Here is a 15,793-nt window from a genome sequence, read left to right as displayed (position 1 = left end):
GGTTCCGTCGACGTTTCCTTGGCGCATGCGACTTCTGGCTTTCAGAATTCGGATTTCAGCTCTAGAGGTTCAACTTCACCGCTGCGCTTGACACACACACAAAACTTTTCCGCACATAAGTGGGGCTGGTATGTGTGTTGGCGAGTGTTGGGGTGTGTGCGGCTGTGTGCGGGTGTGTATTTGTGTGTGTGTGATAAGAGATGCAGCCGACGTAATGGTAACCACTTGTCGCGGGCTATAAAAGCAGCCGCTGGCCAGCAGCCACTTGCAAACGCTCGCATGTCACCGAAGGCGCAACAACTCCGATTTTGAAATTCCCAACACGGCCCTCAAGTTGAAAGTTTTCCAAAAATTTATAACGCATCCGCCCATGTATGTGAAGTGAAATTCGGGTTTGGCATTCGGCATTGGTTGTGTGGAGCTTTTTTCTAAGTTTTCTGGATATTTTTCAAAAGTCTCAAGGATTATTTTACAATGGATTGGAGCAACTACATGATTTGAGCTTGGTATTTGTTAGGTAAGTAAGCATAAAAACCAGTTTTTAGTTATATATACAAAAACCTACGATAGAAATTATTAAATCGAACGAAGTGAATAACTGAATAATTCAAAGCGAGCGACAAATAAACAACATAATATCTTTAAGAACCAAGTTTTCAAGTGCAGCTGGCTTAAACAGATTGAAAATTAAGTATTTATTAGCTGAATCATATTAATAAAAAATCGTTGTAAAATGAAAAATTTAAAAGGTGAAAGATTACAGATGAAAATACTGACATCATTCAATTGTGTTGAAATCAAACAAATGTGTTGTAAGTTTGATAAGAAAGCCATAAAGAACGAGTGTTATATCATACGTGCATTTAAAGTAGTTCATGTAGTAGTTCATATTGAAATAAAAACGATTATTATTTTTTGTTACTTATACAAAATTCTGTCTTTCTGATATTCTGTAATACTTTGTAATCTGGCCAACTTTGGTTGCCATCAAATCTGAAATAAAAAGATAGATAAATTCTGGATATAAATAAGCCCAGCGCAGTTCCGAGCACTTTAAACACTCAATCTGCATTTCGCTTAATTGATCGCAACTCAGGGCAATTAAAGTCAGTGGGGAGGCATAAAGTAGATCAGATTAATTGCTTGACGTGTTTGTGGTTTCATTACACGCAAAGATACCCGAGAGTTGGGCACATATATGGGGATTTATGTGCCTGTTCTGTGGTGTGGATGGTCAAGTGTTTGCTGCCCAGTGTGTTTGAACATGCCACCTGTCGTATGCGTAATGTGCCAACGAGCTCTTCAAGGGCTGGGTAAGCACATGTCGTTGCCAAACAGGTTTCAAGTGCCCTGGACACCCACTCATTGAAGCCCATTGATTGGTGAAGGGTTTTGAATTTGGAGGGAATGGAAATGGGACTTAAATCATTGAATATGGTTCATATTTCTTGCATACGAGTGTATGCACATCTGAGCTCTGAGTTGACCCATTGAAGTGCTACGATTTTCACAGATTTCAAAGTGCGGCGGCGGGATCTCCACATTTTGGGTCAAGGACACGACGGGTTATATAGTCGCAGATGTCACCAACCGGACATATATCCAAATCAAAGACGCCCACGCCACACGATAACGATAACAATAGCATCAGCGACGAGCGCGAAACATGGAGCGGCAAAGTGGATTTTTTATTATCGGTTATTGGATTCGCCGTCGATTTAGCAAACGTCTGGAGATTTCCCTATTTGTGCTACAAAAATGGCGGTGGTAAGTCGGTTCTTTTAGATCCTACATCATTATTTTACACAAACAATAATGGTCTCCAAAAGTATGCACTAATATTTCTAGGTTTTCTACGATAATCTTGAAATTCCTTTTAAATCCAAATAGATACTTCCAGTAGAGATACTTTCGATGGCCAATGCTGGTGATTTTTCTCCGTGTGAACTGGCCAATTAGGGGATAAAGACATTTCGTCAATCGCTCTGGCTGAGTGAAAATAATTTATATGGCTTTACACATCATTGGGCTCGCCACAGAACCCGTCGCTTTCCGCTTTCCGCGTTCCTCTTTCCGCTTCTGAATTTCCCTTTCGGCCTTGTTAACACTTTGTCAAAGTGGTGCGAAGTGCTGTCGGTGCGAGGAGAAGGGGCGGGAATGGTTCCTTTGTCAAATTGCAGGGCTTTCCCCGCTAAAAGAGCGGCAAAGGACACACACTCGAACACTTACTTCGCTTCCTGATCCTCATCGCCAACGCCATCATTCAAAACAATTCCAAAAGTTAAGTGCTTCTGTATGACAACTAAATCTGGCAGTCATAATCGCATTTGGCCTGCTTACCCTCTGTCACTCTTTTCACCCCCTTTCTGGGCAATATGTCAGCCTGCTTTTGTGGAGTTCTCTAGGCTTTTGTTGCTGGAGCACTTTCCACCATTTCCACGCATTGTGGGAAATTCATGTGCGAAACATGTCTCCATCTCCATCGCCATCTCCATCTCCACCTCCTTGCCCCCATTTTCCCTCTGATTGCGGCACTTTCCCGCTGATGCCTCGTGAATGGATGTGGCTCACAAGGCCTTCGATATAGTTATTACTATTTTATGAGTTTTTTCCTCCTGCTCCCGCTCCCGCTCGCTGCTGCTTTAAAATCATAATAATAAATTGTTATATTTATACGCTTCATTGCGTTCAATCAGTGGTTCCCAGCTCCATCTGCAGCTTAGGTTCCACTTTATGTCCGTTGCCAGGGGCAGCAACTCGCTCAGGTTGCGATTATTACCACAGCTTAGTCGGTATTATTTATTCTGTTTCCCATTTTCCTGCTGCCTGCAACTCGGAAGTGGAAGCTTTGGTGGCAGCAACAGGCTGTGCCATCCACATTGTCCTGGATTAGGGCTAAAGCCCAAGGAGCTGCCTCCTTTCGCGCTAAGATCGCGCATACGCGCCGCGTGATTGTACTTAAGTTAACAATGCATTTCGTTAAAGTATACACTTGATTCCTAAACTTTTTCAAGATATCTAGATTCCTATTAAACGAAGTTCATAGTTTGTATGTATCGAAAGTTATGCTTTGTGAAAATCAACTTATTGTATAACTGCAGTGAAATCATCCCAGGGATACTATGCTAATAATGGGCATATTTTCTTTGTTAATTGCACATTTGAAATGCTCTTATCTTCAAGCATTTAAGTAGGCATAACTTTCAATAATTCAATATAACATCAATTTGCTAGTCAAGCCCTAATCAACACTTGGCGTCTAAAATTGGACAAGTTTTGACCGAATTAGGGAATGGGAATCGAATTAGAGGCACATATTTCCACAGTGTCCCTGACGAGCTGTTGGAAAATGGGGGAAATGCACTTGAAGCAACGGAAATTATGGCTTCAACAACAGTGACGGCCGTCAGGGATGCTCCGACTTTATTTTAGACGGTTTTGTTTTAAATTTCCGACATAATTGACACGCCAGAAGGAAGCACCGTAGCTGGCAGACCCTTTGTAGATACACTTTGCATATAGACCCACCCACCCACCGACCAACCGAACGCCCTTGCATACAGTGGGTATATGTAGGTTTTGGCCCTAGACGACTTTGTCGGCCACTTTGCCTGCTAATAGACATAATCAAATCATAGAACATCATCCCCTGCCACTCGACAAAGTATCGATGGCACTCTACCAATTGTCTGGCCCAAAAGGGGGTGTAACTTTGGCTCGGCTTTTCCGGAGGTGACGTAGATGATGGAGATGACTGCAGGAGACAGCCGCGCCGGGCTTTCCCCGCTTTCCCCGCTTTTCCGCCTTGCCCCCGCCAGCTTGCTGCTGCTGTTAATGTTTTTAAAATGTCCTTAGAGTGGCACTTGTAAAACAATTTGATTTTGTGTGCCATCGAACATACATAAAGGTCGGGTGTCTACGTAGCAAGTGTGTGTGTAATTATGTTTGTCGACGGGGGCAGGGCGAACAATGCAGAGATTGTGACACGGGTCAGTCTCAATATGTGGCGGTTATGCAATCATTATCACACCAACTATATTGATCGTTTCTATAGCTGAAACATAAGTTGGCAAAGAGTTGGCCCAGTTCCTGAGCCCAGTGTTGACTGCAAAATATTTCAACTCCGCAATTTTAGGCGCTTTTCTTGTGCCCTACGGCATTATGTTGGTGGTCGGTGGCATTCCCCTCTTCTATATGGAATTGGCCCTGGGTCAGCACAATCGTAAGGGAGCCATAACCTGCTGGGGTCGCCTGGTGCCACTCTTCAAAGGTAATTACTAAATTACACTACTCCAAGAATTTCATGGCACCCAAGCACTTTGACTTCCAGGAATTGGATATGCCGTGGTGCTGATTGCCTTCTATGTGGACTTCTACTACAATGTGATTATTGCCTGGTCGTTGCGCTTCTTTTTTGCATCCTTCACCAGCTCGTTGCCTTGGACGTCGTGCAATAATATTTGGAACACCCCGAACTGCAGACCGGTAACTTGAGATTTAACCAATCATTTCAACTTTATCAAAAACTATAACTTCCTATCAGTTCGAGAGCCAAAATGCATCTCGTGTTCCGGTTATTGGTAGCTATAGTGACTTGTATGTCCTGGGAAATCAAAGCCTGCTCTACAATGAGACTTATTTGAATGGTTCAAGCTTGGATACGTCGGCTGTTGGCCATGTGGAGGGTTTCCAGTCCGCAGCATCAGAATATTTTAAGTGAGTTTTCTGTATACTAATCATCAGGACATGTAGTTACATTTAATTTCCCGTGCAGCCGCTACATTTTGGAGCTGAACCGCAGCGAGGGAATCCATGACTTGGGCGCCATCAAGTGGGACATGGCGCTGTGCCTTCTGATTGTCTACTTAATCTGCTACTTCTCCCTGTGGAAGGGCATCAGCACTTCGGGCAAAGTGGTGTGGTTTACTGCCCTCTTCCCCTATGCCGTGCTGCTGATTCTCCTGATCAGGGGTCTCACACTGCCCGGATCTTTTCTGGGCATTCAGTATTATCTCACGCCCAACTTCAGTGCCATCTATAAGGCTGAGGTTTGGGTGGATGCCGCCACCCAGGTGTTTTTCTCCTTGGGCCCAGGATTCGGAGTGCTGCTGGCCTATGCATCGTATAATAAATACCATAATAATGTATACAAGTAGGTTGCAACTCGTATTCTTCTAAAGTCCCTAATTAAATCCTTGGCTAACTTGTTACAGGGATGCTTTGTTAACCAGTTTCATCAACTCGGCTACCAGCTTCATAGCCGGCTTTGTGATATTCTCCGTGCTGGGTTACATGGCCCACACCTTGGGTGTAAGAATTGAAGATGTTGCCACAGAAGGACCTGGTCTGGTTTTCGTAGTCTATCCAGCTGCCATTGCCACCATGCCGGCCAGCACTTTCTGGGCCCTAATATTCTTCATGATGCTGCTCACTTTGGGCTTGGATAGTTCGGTAGGTATTGCCTATACGCGATATGAAAGATAACACCTAAGTGTTCCATTCCTTCAGTTTGGCGGTTCAGAGGCTATAATCACGGCTTTGAGCGACGAGTTTCCCAAGATCAAAAGGAACCGGGAGCTGTTTGTAGCTGGACTGTTTTCGCTGTACTTTGTGGTCGGCTTGGCCAGTTGCACCCAAGGTGGCTTCTACTTTTTCCATCTGCTGGATCGTTACGCAGCTGGCTACTCGATTCTCGTAGCCGTCTTCTTCGAGGCGATCGCGGTGTCCTGGATCTACGGAACCAATCGATTTAGCGAGGACATAAGAGACATGATTGGCTTTCCACCCGGAAGATACTGGCAGGTGTGCTGGCGCTTTGTGGCACCGATTTTCCTGCTCTTCATCACGGTGTACGGTCTGATCGGCTACGAGCCATTGACTTATGCCGACTACGTGTATCCCAGTTGGGCCAATGCCCTGGGATGGTGCATAGCTGGGTCCTCGGTTGTGATGATTCCTGCCGTGGCGATATTCAAACTCCTTTCCACGCCGGGCAGTCTGCGCCAGCGGTTCACCATTTTGACCACACCCTGGCGGGATCAGCAATCGATGGCAATGGTGCTGAACGGGGTCACCACCGAGGTCACCGTGGTGCGCCTAACCGATACGGAAACCGCCAAGGAACCCGTCGATGTCTGAGTTCGACCAGTGGCCCGTTTTCAAATTTACTACGTTTAGATTTGGAAATTTACCAACAACCGATGTTCACGTACATTTGTAATTGCGGCATTGCAGGAGACTTTGTGTTTTTGGTTAGACATTTGGCGCAGGTCCTGGAGGATCGGCAAATTTCGCAAACAACGTACTTAGGTTTCGGCACCGAAAGATAAAACCAAACAGGCAAACGCAGCTTCAAACCATAAGTTCTAAGTTAAGATTAGCTTGTAGTTCGTATGGTTAATGCCAGTTATAGCATACTCATATATACGATGCTGTGTAGATAATACCAAGTCCGAAAGTGCGAAACACTCGTCAGTTAATCCACCAAGAACTCCTTGAAAGAATGTTTGCATATGCCAATGGAATTAACGACACGATCGCGGCTCAAATTGGGCACAGAATCTGTACATACACAAGTCGATGATGTAAAAGCTTTAAACACGTTATAGGATATCTCATGGAACTGAAGCAAAAGCTGCCAGAGTTGAACTACAAAATCCCCTCAAACAGCCATGGGGGGATTTTGTCATATGCAAAGGTTTGTTCTAGACTAATTTACCCCGTCCACAAAAACTACGATTGCTTGCTTAAAGCAGTCATTTTAAGCAATCAATGGGCAGTTATCGACCGCATTCCCTTTTATAAACTGATTTCTGTATATAGATATATGATATTTTAGATTGTTTTAAGAGTTTCTTTCACGCTGAAGCAGAACTAACAGCCATGAGTTCTGTTTCAATTGGTTGAAATAAATTATTATACTTTCAGTTACTAAGAAAGCAAAGTTTAATTGGCTAACTGGCTTGTGGGTGGAAAAAACTCTAACTATATTGGTCTGAAAACAAAGAAGTTGAACTCAAGCACAGCTTGGTATTCTTGATTAGATATTCAGATTTTATTCCAATTCGAATGCTTTGGTTTTCTTTGGTTTACAATAATTTCAATTAGCAACGCATAAAAGTAAAGAGGGAATCATAACTAAATGGTTTTAAAGATCTGAATCATTGAATATTATCAAGTAGCGCAGTTCCGGATAAATATTGAACTTTATTACAGAATCGCAGTTTTTGAGTAGTATCCTTAGTTCGGGGAACATATGTATGTGTGTGGCATATATATATTTGTATGTCGTGTACCTCATACAGCACTATGTAAGCTTCGCATTAAAAATATATGTATGGTATGTAGGTTAGTTTTGATGAGGGAGCTCTAACTTCCTGGTAATTGATACTCGTACTCGTATAACATGTTGCGGTGTTTGCAGATTACGTATGTTGGTCGGGTTTTGGGTTAGGATTGCGATTAGGGTGCATCTAGGTTCGGTTTGTCGTGTGGACTGTATGCAAATATTATTTCAGCGGCTATGGCATATGGCTTATATGGTATATACTTTCTGGAGCTAGGAGCGGACTCTAACCCAATACAGCTAAGCATATGTACAGTAAATACTTTTGAATCTGTTATCAGCTTTGGTATGTGGATTATAGATATATTCATATTTTTAGAGATATTCGGTTTATGCTTCTGGGGATTTTGCGTATGCGCCAACTTGATATTTGTGTGTGTACTCGTACATATATGATCTTTTGTGCTCGTCGATGATTCGCTAACTAATTCGATAATATGTAGATGTGTAGATGTATGTTGTGCAATAACGCCTAAAATCAATAAGTACAATGCAATATGCTAGCAACAAATACGATCTTGCCACCGAAAGACACTTTCTGAATTGACAAATGAGCTAAGTGAGTGTCCGATGAAATCACTTAACTGGCTCTGAGTAAATGTATAACAGTTATAAAATCTAGTTCATGTTACGTCTGTGCATTGAGATTTGTTCGGTGGATGTTATATATATTTTATAAGGTATTTATATATATATATAATATATATATATATATTATGACATCAGCTATTACTTCAGTAGAAAATAACAGTTAATCCGACCTTAAAGCATTCGTTTTTCGAAAATTAAATTTTCATTAGAGCGCACACAAAACCAGGTTTTCATATTTCGATCAATTTTCGTTAAACCTTCGGAGAAATATTTCTAGAGGATACAGCACGGGATCAAGCCTTTAAGGCCACTCATTATAATCCTTTCGGTTCATAGCAAAGCGATTAGTTTCTGACATTCAGAATCGGCAGACCTATGTGGTTATAACAATCCGTAAGTAAGGTAAGGGTAAGTAATTTAACTTTAAAGGCTAAATTTGGAAACGATCGATTACAAACAATATAAATTTGTTGTCAATTTGTAAGTACCAAGTCTACGTAATAGGAAAAATGCCTAAAGTAATTGCCTTATGTATGCTTAAAATTTACTGTAATGCACCAAGAGATTTCACTTTCAGTTTTATCAGCGCTATAAATATACCCATATCCAAGTATCCAAGTATCCAATTACAATCATTCAGATCAACATACATATTTTCGCGTACTTGCTTATAATAACACCAAGCAGACAATCATGTATGCGATACCTAGTCCAACATTCATATTCGAATTATTTGCTATGCACTTTACGAATATTCTATATATCATTTGGGTGTGAGTCCATGTGAATTCTTGTCCATATTTTGATTTAGGTCTGCTGGATTGAGCTCAAAAATGCTGGATCCACCGATGCCACCTTCGCTGTGAGAAAGGCGTGCATGCAGAACAGCAGACTTTGCAGTACCTGGCATTCCAGTTCCTGCAGGACATTCAATGTGATATATTATATAATTTTCCAAAGTGCATATTGTATCATATATACCTTGGTTTCTATTGCACGACTATCGTGGTCCTGAAAATGCAGCTTCAGCTTCGATTTACCATCATCACTGGAGCCCCTCAGCTGGGAGAATTTATACTGCCAAATTGTAGCGGACTCGGCTCCTTCAGTTAGTGAAAATCCAGCCTGCCAGTCCAGCGTGAGTCCACCGCTTTTCCCATGGTGCGACACGGCAAAGGTCTTACGCTGAGGAAAACGACATACTTATAGAGCCATTATATTTAGGATGCGAGTGAGACCTACGCCCAGCTTGATGACACTTGTCACTATGGCCGCGTTCCAGCTGTTTTCGATCCTCAAGAGCTCCTGACGGGTTTCCACGCTCAAATAGCGCGGTTCATGGCCCGAACTTTGCAGCAGGAAACAATGCTGGCGACTATCCACGGTCTCGGATTCCTTGACAATGCGGAACATGGTCTGGTACACCTTGTAGACCACCAAAGCCTTGCTAATGCCAGCCACATTCAGCTATTAATTTGGTAAGGAAAACTTATAGACAAGTGGAATATATCGTTATTTATTTCAACTCACTGGTGGCGTCTCGAAGAGCATCACTTCGGTGCCCTTGAGCAGCAGAAACCTGGGCTTGTAACTCTGCCACGATATGTTGTTGTTTATGACACCTTCATTCACCCAGCCCATGTATTCAATGCGCTCGCCCACAGCAAAGTTTCTATTGTACAGCTTCATCTATTAGGTAAGCAAATTATTAGCAAATTAAACAAATGATGTGCATTTAACTACCCTACCTGCAAGTGCGTTAGGCCCACAACATTGTCTGTTATCAACTTCAGCCACTGACTAAGTATGGCCAGTTCGTCGCAGTGTATGACACCTGTGGAAATGCCATTCAAGCCCCGAACTTCGAAGGCATTTTGGCGCAGCTTGTCAGTGCCATAGATGTACCTCGTCACATATGCCATCATTAGAGGTACTGCAAGAAAAACATATCCATTCATTAGGGTTTCCGTGCAGGAGTTTTTCGATGCACATCTGTTGTCTTGGGATAAATCAAAGAACAATTTGTTAACCTATTTATAAAATGGGCTCACCCGCAACCACGTCGGTCCAACGCTTCTCGGGCTCCGAGCAAATCGACATGGGGCGACTACAACTGCGACTGATGGTTCCACTATTGACGGATGACTTGTAGCCCTCGTCAGCCTTCAGTTCGGCACACGTGACATCGTTGTCAGAGTCGGGCGTGTCCTTGGTCACTGGGATGAAGAGGGTTATTCAATCCCTATTTATTTCCCTTACCGAGGTGTGTAATCCCACTACTCACGTTGCTTTTGGAGGAAAGGCGTGGCTGCGCGATAATGCTTGACCGTGAGCACAACTATATCTCCGGCGTTTCTCAATATGTTGACGGCATCATCGTGAGGACATGCCGTGATGTACTCTCCATTGACCTTGATGATGGCATCGCCCACAAATAGCTGGCCCGTAATGTCCGCAGCTTGGTCCTTATAGATGCGCGATATCAAGATGGGTAGCTTGTGCTCGGCCCCGCCTTTTATGCTCAGTCCTAGGCCGCCTTGTTTTTGGCGCGTTATTTGAACCATGCGTTCCTGAAAGATTCATTATTTTATCTATGAGCTAAATGCTGTGGGGGATAATGTAACAAACCTTTGATTCCATGGGTGGTCCGTTGGGATGGCAACTAGTTGGGGTAACCACTTCCAGCTTCTGCAGCGAAAGCAGCTCCATAGTAAGATTAAGTCGTAGGGGTTCTGGTCTACTCTTGCCATCGCTCACGTGGACCATGCCAGTTCGCACCTGAAATAATTAAGTTTAATCTCTTACAGTCGCACATTAATAAATATGGAGTATCTTTGCGTTACCTTCAGGTTCTGATCGAGTTTTTCTTCTATAGGCGTGGCCATGGTGTCAGAGAGCTTCATAATTCCTAAAATCATTTAGAGAAGAGGGATCTTGCATGTGATTTACGATCTTAAATGGGGATGGTGCTTAAAGTTGTGGGACTTTGAAGTGAATTATGAACCATAATAATATCTAATCCAGGGGCTCTTGAGATTAGTATGCTGTCTTAAAAACGAAATGTACCTACAACATATACATATTTAATAACTTGGAGCTTTGTCAATATTTTTAGAAGCGTTAAATTAGATGCGCTGATTGATTTCTGGGAATGAATAATTCGGAGCAAAAGGTCTGAAAAGGTTGAAGTGTTGCCTGATGTGTGGCAATAACGGGATGTCTACCCTTGTTACCAAATCGGCTGGCCGCCAATCAAGTAGGCCCAGTAAACAGGCGATTCTGAGAACTTTGACTATTTTTTTTTAACATAATCGTGGCCATGGCAATGGACTGTGAAACAACTGCAATCAAATCGGGAAGTCGGCTCCACGGCCCTTATCGATTGCCATTTTATTTTTCCAGGCAGCAGACAGCAGTAAGGCGAAACCAGCGAATTACGTTCGCACACTGGCCCACCGATGGTTCATCGATAGTTCAAGGTGAACTGTGCAATTGCCTTAATTAAATTACACATGCAATTAGAAACAATTAAGCGTAATCAGTCAGCGCAAAGTGTAATAGAAGGCATCTAGATGGCAGCGATCCATGGGCATACCTTAGCCAAGTGCGTTTTCCACGAACTGATGCCTTGGCATATGTTTTCCATTAAAGTGGAAAATAAATATGCTACCGGAAAACTAGATATGAGTGAAAACACATTGAAGTGTGCCCCATCTGCAGACGTTGTTTGTGGTTTTCCTGGTGCTGAGTGCCGAAGTGTGGCCCCAACTGCTCCGCGGGAATGGGAGGGCGCAATATGTATTTTGGATAACCACTTGTGCTCCATAAATAGGTGTTTTGCCTGGGGGGTTGAGAGTTATTGGAGGGGGTTCGATTTGAGCGCCAAATATGTGCATATGGTGCCAGCTGAATTGCCATCTGAGATTGAGAAATTCCTAATTCGAAGGGAAACACTTTCACTTCGATCGTGATTCATTGTCAAAGTTAATTCAATTGCCATGATTGTTAATGTCAGCAAAATAAAGAAAATATTTATATTTGACAGAACAATGTTCTATTAAAATAATATTATTGTGCACGGAATACTTTGAGGGTTGAGTTAATGTGTCAACAACAAGGACTTTTCGAAATTAGTGTAAAAAAAAAGAGCAATCTTAGTTACTTCACTTATAGCAACATAAAGTAATAGAATATCTATTCTCGCCACCAATATTTATAGAAGGAATGGGAATAACATTTGTGCAACCCAGAATGTTCCGTGCCTGCAATAGTTTCTCAAAGTGCAAAAGTGTCGAGTATGCGGCCCATCAATCCCTGAATCCTTGGCATTCCGCGTGTCGTAGCAATTAGCTGCTGGTCAGGCCACCGACCTGGCGGAACACGCATACGCTCCGTTGTCCCGGGTTACCTTTGATTATGGCTCCATTATTACGTGTGCACGCTGCGCTGCCCTTTTGGGTGCGTGCTTCAGAGCCGTAAAACCGTAATGCCTGGCCCAGAGTACTCTGGTTTTTTCGGTGGGCGGTTGGGGGGCTGGCGGCTGGGCTTGGAGAAGTGCAGGTCCTCGGCTTCAAACCAAACAAGCCAACATGTTCGGCGTGGGGCCTTGGACAATCAGCTGTGCCTCGAAAAAGAGCAGCAGCAGCAGGCGGAGCGTTTCGGGCTGTGGGCTGTTTTGCCTGAAGTATCAGCGATTGAACTTTTTTGCAGCTCTGGCAGTGGAGTTAAACAAACACACGCACACCCGCTCGCATAACCGATACTTTGTGCCCGAGGCACAAAAACGTTGATTATTAATTTATGTGTGTTTGCTAAACAACTCTACCGCACCCAGTATATCGGATCGACTTGGGAATTACCTTCTTGTATTGACAGATGTACTTATGCTCGCTAGCCCATGTATGTGTGTACAAATATGTGCAGTTTATGTGTAGCTGCGACCCGTTTTCGCGTTTTCAATTGGGTCACATTTTCACATATTCGATTTTCTGAATAGAGGCGCTTGAACTCGCGATTTGCCCAAATTGTCACTCACAAAAGTATGCTAACTTTCCGTTCTGTTTGTCACACTTTTGCCCACTTCAGGCCAAATGTACATGTACATGTATGTATATATATAAACTGGCTGGCTGTACTGCCAGCGTGGAGCTGCTCCTTCGGCGGTCCAGAGCACAACGTTCCCAGAGCCTGAGCGCGAGCGAACTGAGAGTTCCGTTATAAACACTTCGCCAGCGGACAACAAACAGCGAAGCGGTACGCAGTTTCCTCTCGCCGCGCTCTCAGCAGCGCAGCTTTGTGCAGCCTGGCGGGACATATGTTTTGGGTCGCAGGGTTGCCCCAGATGGGGAGCTTCAGCCGCTGCCTCGTTCTTTCCAAGTTCCAACCCAAAAGCTTTGTGCAACCCTCTTGTGGGAATGCTCTGTGTTAGTCACGCTTATGTGTTCCAGGTGGCGCTCGCTTGCGGGTTGATAGCTCATAGTTCTCACAGCAGACGTATACTTGATGTGTGGCGCCTGATGTAGAATTGTTGTAAAATTATCTAGAACACATTGCAGTACTTATTATATAATATAAACAAGGAGTATTAAATTCAGCGCAAACGTGGCATGGTTCAAAACAGAAAAGAGTATCCATCCTTTGAAAAATGGTAGTCCGGTAAATCCCATTTCCTTTGTTGAATCTTCTTACATAATACAAATTGTATATATATAATATTATTTCTTGAAACAGCTGAGAATAAAATTGTATGTCAAGAATCCAAAGGCGATTATAAGCCGGAAGTCTATGTAAGGTATAGACGAGAATCATTAGTTTGTTGTCAAACAAATAATTCAGCCAAAAATGATCTCATAAATCTAGCAAATGGACGCCAAAATTGAATAATTCCCAGGAGCCTCGCATTCAGCACAAAATCTGTTGCTTCACCTGCAAATAGTATGAAGTAAGGTCGACGTATTAAGTCCCATTTCTGTGAAAGTGGGACGGAGTGCTCGTTAAATGTTAATTAGAACGCTGAATCAGCGGCGTTAGCTCATTAAAAGTTTTGCGCGCCCATTTTTGTTGTGATTGTTAACCAAAATACATGGGGTCAGGGTAACGTTTGAGTATTTGTTTTTCACCCCCACCCTTCGCCTGGCTCAATGATAAGCCCACGAATAAGTGGTGTTCAAACACAATGGTCGGAGGTAAAGTTAATTAATGTATTAGCCAAGTTAAAGCAGCGCTGGATAGTTCTTACGAGATGCCCTCGATGCCCTTAATTTGCCTTGGCTTTAAGTTGAAGTTACTAATACATCTATTAATTTCGATTTATTATCATCCGGCTCATAGGACCAAACATTACATTGGCCCCCAGTTTCTGAAAATTCTGGCAAATTAACATTTCCATTTAAATAGCTGTTATAAAAACGTTTTACATAAAGAAGTATTTTAATCTTTATTCGCTAATATGGTTTTTCAAAATGGCGAGTTCTTCCGCTTCTCATCCGCGTATTTCCGACTCCAGACAGAGAGGCTGATTGTATAACTGGTTTCCAAGGCGAAAGGTGAGGCAGCTGCACCGGATCATTCGCTGTTGGCCAGGTAGTGTCTAAGCCACGACCCCAAACCACCGATTGTCACTGCCACTCAGCACAATCAGTTGGGACTTAAGACATTGGAGGCGATGGCAACTGCAATAAGAAAGGCAGCCGGGACAACAAGGAAAACTGAGGCCACAACAACGTCGTCGGCATTATTGACAAAAGTTTTCTGTTTGTTTTTGGCGCTTTTCCACAGTTTCCATCTTGCTCGCTCTGCGGTTGCGGGAAAGGGGCAGCAAGCACATTTTTGTTAGCTGATTGAAATTAGTTGATGCATAAAAAAGTTTGTTTGCTAACAATTTCGTTCGAAAATATTTCGGTTCTAAAGTAAAATTATGACTGCTTTGCATATTTTTCGGTTACCAATGTAAAACTTTAGACCCCGGCCCCAACTTATTGGCATTGGCGAATGTTGGGAATTTATGGCCTGTGCAAATGTTGGTCTACCATTCACAATTTTGCCAAGAGTTTGCCCTTTTCGTTCTGCGAATATCCGCCTGGATTCCTGTAATTGCATTAGCCGTTTGCTTGTTGATTTTGGTCGTAGCGATTACGTTCCTAGGCGTCTTACGGAATTTCCTTTTTTTTTTGTTTAAACTCAACCGAAATCAACAAGCAACTACGTATAATTGAATAATTATGTTATTGTGTGGCTGAATGAACTTGCGAGATTTCCGTCTGACAGCTGCCACGACTGGCCAGATTGAGCGTGGTATCTGCAAGATACTTGTACACGATACAGATACAAGATGTGCGCGTCTGCCAGAGCCTTAAGGCTACACATACACACAATCTACTGAAGCGGCAGCAACACAAAAATTTAATTAAGCCTGATTCTGGTCTTAGCACCTCCGGAACATTAGCAAATCAATTGAGTTAGGCGAAGGCAAGTCTCATAGTATGTGCACGTAGAAAAAAGTCGCACCAAAGAGTTATCAATAGAGTTTGAGATTATTTCATTTATTATTGATTGCAATCTCAGTTTTCTTAGTTTGCAGATAGATGATTTGATAGTTTCCCCATGCATGAATACTTATAGCCATGCAGATTGTACTTGGTTTTGCCAGGTGTACGCATAAATGACATGTCTGTATGTTGCGATTGATTGGATGGTTGTCACCTACAGGATAACCAATTTTAATGCAGTTTCACACTCTGCGCGGCGATGAGATGAGCTGAGCTGAGCTGAGCTGAGCAAGCAAACAAATCGCACAGCCTGCTGGCGCCAAGGATAAGGAGGCCGAGGATCTGCGGAGGGCGTGGCAGGGGGCGTGGC

At 43.1% G+C, this 15,793-nt stretch overlaps 2 protein-coding genes across 3 annotated transcripts; one reads left to right on the top strand and one right to left on the bottom strand.

The window, feature by feature from the left end:
* The first annotated feature begins 265 nt into the window (after nt 1-265).
* Nucleotides 266-6,932, top strand: LOC6548430 (sodium-dependent dopamine transporter). Its single transcript, XM_001975305.3, has 8 exons — nt 266-517; nt 1,514-1,767; nt 4,136-4,270; nt 4,331-4,485; nt 4,544-4,716; nt 4,775-5,152; nt 5,214-5,451; nt 5,509-6,932. Exons 2-8 carry the CDS (start codon nt 1,581-1,583, stop codon nt 6,136-6,138), a joined length of 1,896 nt encoding a protein of 631 aa, XP_001975341.1. The 5' UTR covers nt 266-517; nt 1,514-1,580; the 3' UTR covers nt 6,139-6,932.
* A 1,107-nt stretch (nt 6,933-8,039) lies between these two features.
* On the bottom strand, nt 8,040-13,189 carry LOC6548431 (gamma-1-syntrophin). 2 transcript variants are annotated; one of them, XM_015156235.2, is made up of 10 exons: nt 12,796-13,189; nt 10,780-10,844; nt 10,565-10,714; nt 10,221-10,506; nt 9,988-10,152; nt 9,685-9,869; nt 9,467-9,625; nt 9,179-9,403; nt 8,918-9,121; nt 8,040-8,854 (listed from the first exon to the last, which is right to left on the bottom strand). In XM_015156235.2, the coding sequence occupies exons 2-10, from the start codon at nt 10,837-10,839 to the stop codon at nt 8,744-8,746; spliced, it is 1,545 nt and encodes a 514-aa protein (XP_015011721.1). In that variant the 5' UTR covers nt 10,840-10,844; nt 12,796-13,189; the 3' UTR covers nt 8,040-8,743. The 2 variants fall into 2 exon arrangements, with proteins under 2 accessions (XP_015011721.1, XP_001975342.2); XM_001975306.3 differs by lacking the exon at nt 12,796-13,189 and having other exon boundaries at nt 10,780-10,854.
* Nucleotides 13,190-15,793: the final 2,604 nt, after the last annotated feature.

Source organism: Drosophila erecta, unplaced genomic scaffold (genome assembly GCF_003286155.1).
Source record: "Drosophila erecta strain 14021-0224.00,06,07 unplaced genomic scaffold, DereRS2 tig00000092-arrow-pilon, whole genome shotgun sequence".
In the NCBI taxonomy this organism is placed as follows: domain Eukaryota; kingdom Metazoa; phylum Arthropoda; class Insecta; order Diptera; family Drosophilidae; genus Drosophila; species Drosophila erecta.
The sequence above is the reverse complement of the archived record's forward strand: the minus strand, read 5'-3'. Positions and strand labels throughout refer to the sequence as shown.

What these genes read in the sequence shown, in the direction of transcription:
- LOC6548430 (XM_001975305.3), top strand. Translation starts at nt 1,581, where the DNA reads ATGTCACCAACCGGACATATATCCAAATCAAAGACGCCCACGCCACAC. An exon ending in GTGCTACAAAAATGGCGGTG is followed by an intron (nt 1,768 to 4,135) that starts GTAAGTCGGTTC and finishes CCGCAATTTTAG; the next exon opens with GCGCTTTTCTTGTGCCCTAC. An exon ending in TACCATAATAATGTATACAA is followed by an intron (nt 5,153 to 5,213) that starts GTAGGTTGCAAC and finishes AACTTGTTACAG; the next exon opens with GGATGCTTTGTTAACCAGTT.
- LOC6548431 (XM_001975306.3), bottom strand. Translation starts at nt 10,854, where the DNA reads ATGATTTTAGGAATTATGAAGCTCTCTGACACCATGGCCACGCCTATA. An exon ending in AACTCGATCAGAACCTGAAG is followed by an intron (nt 10,715 to 10,779) that starts GTAACGCAAAGA and finishes TAATTATTTCAG; the next exon opens with GTGCGAACTGGCATGGTCCA. An exon ending in TGGGCCTAACGCACTTGCAG is followed by an intron (nt 9,626 to 9,684) that starts GTAGGGTAGTTA and finishes CTTACCTAATAG; the next exon opens with ATGAAGCTGTACAATAGAAA.